General features: G+C 53.1%; 1 protein-coding gene across 2 annotated transcripts; it reads left to right on the top strand.

The window, feature by feature from the left end:
- The first annotated feature begins 16 nt into the window (after positions 1 to 16).
- Positions 17 to 8,998, top strand: VPS18 (VPS18 core subunit of CORVET and HOPS complexes). 2 transcript variants are annotated; one of them, XM_002913213.4, is made up of 5 exons: positions 17 to 403; positions 1,447 to 1,588; positions 4,574 to 4,665; positions 4,819 to 6,689; positions 7,649 to 8,998. In XM_002913213.4, exons 1-5 carry the CDS (start codon positions 313 to 315, stop codon positions 8,372 to 8,374), a joined length of 2,922 nt encoding a protein of 973 aa, XP_002913259.1. In that variant the 5' UTR covers positions 17 to 312; the 3' UTR covers positions 8,375 to 8,998. The 2 variants fall into 2 exon arrangements, with proteins under 2 accessions (XP_002913259.1, XP_034517032.1); XM_034661141.1 differs by lacking the exon at positions 17 to 403 and having other exon boundaries at positions 1,450 to 1,588; positions 4,525 to 4,665.
- Positions 8,999 to 9,509: the final 511 nt, after the last annotated feature.

The following is a 9,509-nucleotide window of genomic DNA, read 5'->3' as shown; positions in this document are numbered from 1 at the left end:
GACCTGCAGGGGCGAGGTTGGGATCTTCTCGAGTCGGCAAAAGGGAATCAGTGATCCTCGGCGGGGCGGGAGCGGGGTGCAGGACTGCGCCAGATTCAAGGGAGTAGGGCTCCCCAGCCTTCTCGCTTTAGAAGGCGAGAGCGAGAAAATCCTCCGGATTTTAAAGAGGAGTGGGCGGCGGATAGCCAAGATCTGTCAGATTCTTGTCGAGGCTGGGGAGACGCAGTTTCCAATCCAGGGCGACAGGGATCCCTGAGGGGAGCCCTGTTGTAATCCCTGGGCCCGGGACGGAGGGCCCAGAGGCCGGGCACCATGGCGTCCATCCTGGATGAATACGAGGACTCTTTGTCCCGCTCAGCCGTCTTGCAGCCTGGCTGCCCCAGCGTGGGCATCCCCCACTCCGGTAAGGGAGGGAAGGGCGCCGCTCACCCTATCCGCTCACCTGGCACCTGCGGGGGAGGATCGAGGAAGTAGCTCCAGGAGGTCCGGTTCACTGCCTGGAGGTGCAGTTCAGGTCTAGGCCCCTGATTCTCCTCAGGCCCTCTTGGCCCCCAGCTAGAGGATGGTCGAAGTTTGAAAGAGCAGCAAGAGCAGCCCCGTGATCTAGGCCCTGCCTCCAGGGTCCTAAGAGGAAGCTGGGACCCAGATAAGGAAGTGACTAGTCTGCGGGGCTGCAGTTGAGAGAACTGAGAATAGGCTCCAGGTTTCAGCCAGAGCCTCTGCTTTTCCTACCAGGCCCCTTCTGGAGGTGGGAGGAAGAGAGTGGTCAAAGAAAATGGTGGAATGTTGTAGGGGAAGGAAGCCTGGTCCTAGAGAGAACTTTGTCACTGAACAGGGAAAAATGAAGTTATTTTAGGCCTTTGCCAAATCTGGGTGCAGCCTGGTGTTGAGGGGAAATTTTTGTGGAAAGTAGGACAGAGTTGGCAGAGGGATCTGAAGTGCTGGGATATTTTGTGCAGTGGTAAAGACATGAGTGTAAAGGCTAGACAAAAGCTGCAATTTGATTGAAACTGTTCTCCAGGGCTCCCTCTGCCTTCATTCTTACGGAGGCTCAGTGAGAACATTACTGCATGGGCAGGGAGAAGGGGAGAGAGTGGATCTAGAATACTTTAGTTGAGTTGGGATTGCTGGGCCCCAGATTGATAAGGGAAAACGCCCAACCCTTCCCCCCCCCTTACCACTGGGAGCAGGTACATGACAGTGCAACAGCAGTCCAAGGGTTCAAAGAATCTACCCCTCATGGCTGTCAGAGGTGTGAAAAGAGCCCAGGGCCCCTAATGTGGAGGGGATTAGCAAACTACCTGATATATTGATATTAAACTTTTAACCAAGGGCTTGGGGTATGGATATGTTGGGAAGGTGGAGAGGAAACGTTTTTTTGTTGCCTCGTCTTGTCCTTCCTCCGTCTCTTCCATAGCTAACCTTTAATTCCCTCCTTTCCTATAGGGTATGTGAATGCCCAGCTAGAGAAGGAAGTGCCCATCTTCACAAAACAGCGCATTGACTTTACCCCTTCTGAGCGTATTACCAGTCTTGTCGTCTCCTGCAATCAGCTCTGCATGAGCCTGGGCAAGGACACCCTACTCCGGTAAGTGAGGGAGTGGATTAGTGGTATTTGGAGACTGACCACTGACTAGGGCCTTTCTTTCACTCTGGGCAGGTGAAACAGGAAATTGGAATTTTCCAGAAATACCCATTCCTAAAGAGAATTAATGTAGTATAGTAGTTAAAATCAGGTAGACCTGGATCAGATCCCAGCTCGCCCACTTACCAGCTAGGGAATGTTGAGCAAGTCACCCAGTCTCTCTAAATGTGTCCCTTCATCTGTTAAAGATAGTACCAACCCACAAATTGGTCATATTGATCAGGGGAACTGTCGAGTCCTAAAATCCACTATAAATGGAAATAACATATCTCAATAAAACTGGAAATACATACATACATAAGTGGAAATAATATATAACAAAAGTGTCAACAGAATTGTTTATCGAGAATAACCATCTAGGGTAAAACAGAGCTAAGCCTCTATATCACAAAAATAAATGCTAGGTGAAATAATTATTTAAATATTAAAAAAAACTAAATATTGGGGTGCCTGAGTGGCTCAGTCGGTTAAGCGTCTGCCTTCTGCTCAGGTCGTGATCTCAGAGTCCTGGGATTGGGCCCCATGTCAGGCTCCCTGTTCAGCGGAGAGCCTGCTTCTCCCTCTCCCTCTGCTCTTCCCCCCTGCCACTCTCCATCTCTCTCTCTCAAATAAATAAAGTCTTAAAAATAAACTGAATAGCAAAAGAATATTTAATGGGGGCGCCTGGGTGGTTCAGTCAGTAAAGCGTCCTACTCTTGATTTTGGCTCAGGTCATGATCTCAGGGTTGTTAGATTGAGCCCCAGGTCAGGCTCTGTGCTGGGCATGGAGCCTCCTTGAGATTCTCTCCCTCTCCTGCTCCCCTGCCTTTCCTCCTTCCCTTTTTAAAAAAAAATAAATTAAGGGGGCGCCTGCATGGCTCAGTTGGTTAAGCATCTGCCTTCGTCTCGGGTCATGATCCCAGGGTGCTGGGATTGAGCCCCACATTGGGCTCCCTGCTCAGTGGGGAGCCTGCGTCTCCCTCTCCCTCTGCTGCTCCCCCTGCTTGTGTGTGCACTCTCTCTCTCTCTCTGTCAAATAAATAAATAAAATACTAAAAAATAAGATAAAAATAAAAGAATACTTAATACATATCTGTGTTCTTGGGCTGAAGGGAGATCTTCTTACTCGAGCTAGAAAATCCACTAGGAGAAAGAAATATTTGACCACATAGTAATTGCTGTTATGATAAAATAAAAAAAAAATAAAAAACTTTTGAGAGGCGTCTGGCTGGCTCACAGGGAAGAGCATGGGACTCTTGATCTTGGGGTCCTGAGTTCAAGCCCTAAGCTGGGCGTAGAGTTTACTTTAAAAAAATAATAGTACGGGGCCCTTGGGTGGTTCAGTCAGTTAGGTGTCCTTTTCTTGATTTCAGCTCAGGTCATGAGCTCAGGGTTGTGAGATCAAGTCCTGCATCGGACTGGGCATGGAGCCTGCTTAAGATTCTCTCTCTCTCAGGTCACCTGGGTGGCTCAGTTAATTAAGCATCTGCCTTTGGCTCAGGTCATGATCCCAGGGTCCTGGGATCGAGCCTCGCGTTGGGCACCCTGCTCAGTGGGAAGTCTGCTTCTCCCTCTCCCTCTGCTTCTCCCCGTGCTTGTACTCTCTCTCTCTTCCAAATAAATAAATAAAATCTTTAAAAAAAAAAAAAAGATTATCTTTCTCCCTCTCCCCCTGCCCCCCACCACGGCTTGTGCACACTCTCTCTCTCTCAAAATAAATTAAATAGTAATTAACTTTAAAAAAAGCATTTGAATCAGGTCACGATCAAAGATGGTGGGAAAATGATGTTTTTCCACATGTGACTACAGATTCATATCCCTATTCCTTAAAAAGTCCTTAAAAATTAGTAAGAAAAAGATGCTTTGGTAGAAAGGGGAGGGCAAAGAGTATAAACCAACAGTTTATAGAAGAGGAAGTCTACATTTCTAGTAAACATCTAAAAATATTTTCAATCTTTGGGAAATAACAGTAAGGTACCATATTTTTAACCTATCAGATTGGCAAAAATTAGAAACAGTAACATATGGTGCTGGTGGAGATACACAGAAATGGACTTTGACACACTGCTGGTGAGACTATAAATTGCCACCACCTTTTGGAAAAGTAATCTGGAAGCATTATTTGTGGTAGGAAAAACTGGACCCAAACTGAATGCCCATCAGTGGGAAAATGATGATAAAATTATGGTTGAACCATAAAGGGGTAAATTAGGCAGTTCTTGAAACAATGAGTTAGAGCTGTATCTGTTGACACAGTGGAATGTTCATGAAATATCATGAAGTGAGAAAAGCTAGTTATTAATTAATATGTATATACACACATATACACGACACGAAGAGATTTTTGTAAAAACATAAAAACAGTGACAAAACTCTGTTGTAAGCATGGAGAAAGACGTTAAAATCAGTTTTGTCTGGAGAATGACAGGTTTGAGAAGAAAATCATTAACTATACATCTTTGCTTTGAGTTTTGGTTAGAAAGAACCTGTAATTTGAAAAGAATTTAATAAGGGAACTATAGACAGGAGCAGTCCTCAAGGTTATCCTGAAGATTCATTGGGCTCTACTAGGTTAAGCCCGTGGCATGGTGCTTGCTGTATAGAAAGTGCTCAGTGACCATTAGCTACTGGTTGTTGTTATCTTTTTACCCCAGCAATCTGGGGTACCCCTGCCCGTCTTCCCAGATGCACTGCGTATCTACTAAGCAGAGGAAAAGACTTCCGTTCAGTGACTTCTCAAAATGAAGGGGGAATTCTCAGAGCAGAGGGTTCTTAAGTAGGACCCTGTATGTATTTCAGAGTTCCCTTAGGATTGTATGCAGAATTTTATGTGTGTATGTAGACTTCAGGGCAGAAAGGCTGTGGCTTTCATTAGATTATAAAGAGGTCTGTGATTTCAGAAAGAATCTGCCCTTCTCTGGAGTGATGCTGTGACTCTTGTCTCGACAGCATTGACTTGGGCAAGGCAAATGAACCCAACCACGTGGAGCTGGGACGCAAGGAGGATGCTAAGGTTCACAAGATGTTTCTGGACCACACTGGTAAGGGGGGGAGGATCTGGGGTCGGAGGGGTAGTTGATCCGATCGTAAGTCACTGCCATGGTAGGTGGGATCTGAGAGTGGTGGGGGCAGGGAGGAGGCTGAGGGTGGGAATGGCAGCATTCTATAGGGTGCCATGCTCTCCCCGACTCCAGGCTCTCACCTGCTAATTGCTCTGAGCAGCACTGAGGTCCTCTATGTGAACCGTAATGGACAGAAGGTACGGCCACTGGCACGCTGGAAAGGGCAGCTGGTGGAGAGTGTGGGCTGGAACAAGGCACTGGGCACAGAGAGCAGCACAGGCCCCATCCTGGTCGGCACCGCCCAAGGCCAGATCTTCGAAGCGGAGCTCTCAGCCAGCGAAGGTGGGCTTTTTGGCCCTGCTCCAGATCTCTACTTCCGCCCATTGTACGTACTAAACGAAGAAGGGGGTCCAGCACCTGTGTGCTCCCTCGAGGCCGAGCGGGGCCCTGATGGGCGTGGCTTTGTTATCGCCACCACCAGGCAGCGCCTCTTCCAGTTCATAGGTCGAGCAGCAGAGGGAGCTGAGGCCCAGGGCTTCTCGGGGCTCTTTGCTGCCTTCGCGGACCACCCACCCCCATTCCGTGAGTTCCCCAGCAGTCTGGGCTACAGTGAGTTGGCCTTCTATACCCCCAAGTTGCGCTCCGCACCTCGGGCCTTCGCCTGGATGATGGGGGACGGCGTGTTGTATGGAGCACTGGACTGCGGGCGTCCTGATTCCCTGCTGAGCGAGGAGCGAGTCTGGGAGTACCCAGAGGGGGTAGGTCCGGGGGCGAGCCCGCCCCTGGCTATCGTCCTGACCCAGTTCCACTTCCTACTGCTGCTGGCTGACCGGGTGGAGGCAGTGTGCACGCTGACGGGGCAGGTGGTGCTGCGGGATCACTTCCTGGAGAAGTTTGGGTCCCTGAAGCACATGGTGAAGGACTCTTCCACGGGCCACCTGTGGGCCTACACTGAGCGTGCTGTCTTCCGCTACCATGTGCAGCGGGAGGCCCGGGATGTCTGGCGCACCTACCTGGACATGAACCGCTTTGACCTGGCCAAAGAGTATTGTCGAGAGCGACCTGACTGCCTGGACACAGTCCTGGCCCGGGAGGCCGATTTCTGCTTTCGCCAGCGTCGTTACCTGGAGAGTGCCCGCTGCTACGCCCTGACCCAGAGCTACTTTGAGGAGATCGCCCTCAAGTTCCTGGAGGCCCGACAGGAGGAGGCCCTGGCTGAGTTCCTGCAGCGAAAACTGGCCGGTTTGAAGCCAGCCGAGCGTACCCAGGCCACACTGCTTACCACCTGGCTGACGGAGCTTTACCTGAGCCGGCTCGGAGCACTGCAGGGTGATCCTGAGGCCCTGAACTTATACCGGGAAACTCGGGAGCGCTTCCGGTCTTTCCTCAGCAGCCCCCGCCACAAGGAGTGGCTCTTTGCCAGCCGGGCCTCCATCCATGAACTGCTTGCCAGCCACGGGGACACAGAACACATGGTGTACTTCGCTGTGATCATGCAGGACTACGAGCGCGTGGTGGCATACCACTGCCAGCATGAGGCCTACGAGGAGGCCCTGGCTGTGCTTGCCCGCCACCGTGACCCCCAGCTCTTCTACAAGTTCTCACCCATCCTCATTCGTCACATACCCCGCCAGCTGGTGGATGCTTGGATTGAGCTGGGCAGCCGGCTGGATGCCCGGCAGCTCATCCCCGCCCTGGTGAACTATAGCCAGGGTGGCGAGGCCCAGCAGGTGAGCCAGGCCATCCGCTACATGGAGTTCTGCGTGAACGTGCTTGGCGAGACGGAGCAGGCGATTCACAACTACCTGCTGTCGCTGTACGCCCGAGGCCAGCCGGCCTCACTGCTGGCTTACCTTGAGCAGGCCGGCGCCAGCCCGCACCGTGTGCATTATGACCTCAAGTACGCGCTGCGGCTCTGCGCTGAGCACGGCCACCACCGTGCCTGTGTCCATGTCTACAAGGTCCTAGAGCTGTATGAGGAGGCTGTGGACCTGGCCCTGCAGGTGAGCCGACGCGTTTTGACCCCATCCAGGACAGGGGCCTGGAGGGCAGTCATGTCAGATGCTGCGGGTTTGGAGTGGGGGGCTGTGGCTGGAGGGCGCCGGCTTCTCCGGCGGAGAGGTGCTGTAGTGCAGAGGTTAAGAACGCGGACTCCGAGGTCAGGGTTTGAAATCTGGTTCTGCCGCTTACTAGGCTGTGTGACCTCAGGCTGATTTCCGACCCTCTCTTTGCCTCAGATCATTCGGCCACAAATGGGATAATGTTCTAGTTACTTCCCTCCTAGGGTTGATGAGAGTAGTGTATACGAAAAGCGCTCAGAATGGGGCCAGCCCTGCAGGTAAGTTCTACGTACGTGCTAGCGATTGCATTATAGTCACAACTGCCGGTGGGGAGGGGGCTGAGTTACGTTAAAATGTGAATTCCTGGGGCGCCTGGGTGGCTCAGTGGGTTAAGTGTCTGCCCTCAGCTCAGGTCATGATCCCAGGGTTCTGGGATCTGGCCCCACGTCAGGCTCTCCGTTCAGTGGGGAGCCTGCTTCTCCCTCTCCCTCTGCCTGGCCTCTGCCTACTTGTGTTCTCTCTCTCTGTCAAATAAATACATCTTAAAAAAAAAATTAATTAAAAAAATGTGAATTCCTGGGTTTGAACCCAGGACTTACTGAATTAGAAAGTCTGAGGGTAAGGCCCAAAAATCTGTATTGTGAATATGCTCCCCAGGTCATTTTTAAATTTGCCAAAGTCCCCTCACTGAAAGTAGCTTCTACAAAGCGGTGACGGGGACAGGCCCATCACTGAGACAGGTTCCTATCCTGGGCCCCAGAAGCCGCATCTTGCTTGCTCTCAGGGGATCCTGCCTTGGGGCTTCTCCTGGGGCCCAGGTTCTCCCTGGGCATCTGTGTGTCCCCCAGTCTCTATCCCAGGGGGCAGGGGGCTCGACCCTACCGCTCGCAGTCTCCCCTCAGGTCGACGTGGACCTGGCCAAACAGTGCGCTGACTTGCCCGAGGACGACGAGGAACTGCGTAAGAAGCTGTGGCTGAAGATCGCTCGGCACGTGGTGCAGGAGGAGGAGGACGTGCAGACGGCCATGGCCTGCCTGGCCAGCTGCCCCCTGCTCAAGATCGAGGACGTGCTGCCCTTCTTTCCTGACTTCGTCACCATCGACCACTTCAAGGAGGCGATCTGCAGCTCGCTCAAGGCCTACAACCACCACATCCAGGAGCTGCAGCGGGAGATGGAAGAGGCCACGGCCAGTGCCCAGCGCATCCGGCGAGACCTGCAGGAGCTGCGGGGCCGCTATGGCACGGTGGAGCCCCAGGACAAGTGTGCCACCTGCGACTTCCCCCTGCTTAATCGCCCTTTCTACCTTTTCCTCTGTGGCCACATGTTCCATGCTGACTGCTTGCTGCAGGCCGTGCGGCCTGGCCTGCCGGCCTACAAGCAGGCCCGGCTCGAGGAGCTGCAGCGGAAGTTGGGGGCTGCTCCGGCCCCTACTAAGGGCTCTGCCCGTGCCAAGGAGGCCGAGGGTGGGGCTGCGACGGCGGGGCCCAGTCGGGAACAGCTCAAGGCTGACCTCGATGAACTGGTGGCCGCCGAGTGCGTGTACTGTGGGGAGCTGATGATCCGCTCCATTGACCGGCCCTTCATTGACCCCCAGCGCTATGAGGAGGAGCACCTCAGTTGGCTGTAGGAAGGAGGATGTTGCCCCGCTGGGTGGGCAGGCAGTCGGGGGCAGTTGCCCCCTCTTGGGAAAGCCACACCGTGGTCCATTTGCTCTGTCGTCTGGAGACCACTGGGCCATGACAGTGTTGGGGAGAGTGGAATTACAGCTGTCGCCTGTAAGGTGTCATCTGTGAGTGCATTCTGCCGCTCTCCGCGCTGTTCTTGAGAGCTGCCTTAGAGCTGCTGTTATGCCAGGCCGTCTGCCTGCCTCCCAGTAGAGGGCCTTAGCCTGGAGAAGTCAATTCCAGCCCCATCACCATTCCCCCTCCATCCAACAGTCCTTCTCCTCTCTACGTCCCACAGACATGCTGTTCACGTTCTAGAGCGAGAGTACCGTTATTCCTTTTCACTCTGTGGCCCTTCTCCCTCAGAGGAAGTCCTCTCCCATGTCTGCCTCTAGGTCCCAGAGTGAAAAGGCAACCCCTCCAAGTCGGCGCAGAGGGTGGGGACGGTGGTGCTGGTAGTGGGCGCCTCTTGTGTATGCCTTCTGGGGCTCTGGTGTGGGGGGTGCCCTGGGGCAGAGGGCCTTTTGGAGGACAGTGGGAGATGGTGATGGGGGTGGGGTGCATTAAACTGCCTGCACTGCACTGGGGGCTTTGGAGTTGATGGCTTTGTGTTGATGCCGGCCTGGGGGATGTGTGAGTCGTCTCCAGGGGGGCTACGGTGCCACAGGGAGGCTGCCAGGACCCTGAAAGCTTTTCCTTCCTTGTCCCTCAACTCCATCCTCTGGCTCCAGGCTGCAGCTGGGAAGGGTGGTCCACCATTCTCTCAGACTTAGGACTGTTCTTGCCTTTGGCCAGCAGGTGGTGCTGCTCCCCACAGAATCCTCCACGCTCAGGCAACTGGGAGGCACTGATTTCTTGTCACTTTCTCCACTAGTGCTTCCTCAGTCTGTTCCTCCCGAGAATGTTCTGGGAGTCTGCACTGCCTCACTGTGAATCTAAGCCTTCATCCTTCCTTCACTAGCCCTTACGCATGCTATGTGTGCTAGATACTGCTTGCCCTTCCCTTTGCCTGCCTGGATCCTTGAATTCCCAGCTTTTGCTAGCTTTGAGACCACCACTGCCACCATCCATGGCATTTGGGTATACATATTTTCCTCA

The sequence above is a fragment of the Ailuropoda melanoleuca genome, chromosome 5 (genome assembly GCF_002007445.2).
Source record: "Ailuropoda melanoleuca isolate Jingjing chromosome 5, ASM200744v2, whole genome shotgun sequence".
In the NCBI taxonomy this organism is placed as follows: Eukaryota; Metazoa; Chordata; class Mammalia; order Carnivora; family Ursidae; genus Ailuropoda; species Ailuropoda melanoleuca.
Note: the sequence above shows the minus strand (reverse complement) of the source record. Positions and strands in the feature narration are given on the sequence as shown.

What these genes read in the sequence shown, in the direction of transcription:
- VPS18 (XM_002913213.4), top strand. Translation starts at nt 313, where the DNA reads ATGGCGTCCATCCTGGATGAATACGAGGACTCTTTGTCCCGCTCAGCC. An exon ending in GGCAAGGACACCCTACTCCG is followed by an intron (nt 1,589 to 4,573) that starts GTAAGTGAGGGA and finishes TTGTCTCGACAG; the next exon opens with CATTGACTTGGGCAAGGCAA. An exon ending in GATGTTTCTGGACCACACTG is followed by an intron (nt 4,666 to 4,818) that starts GTAAGGGGGGGA and finishes CCCCGACTCCAG; the next exon opens with GCTCTCACCTGCTAATTGCT.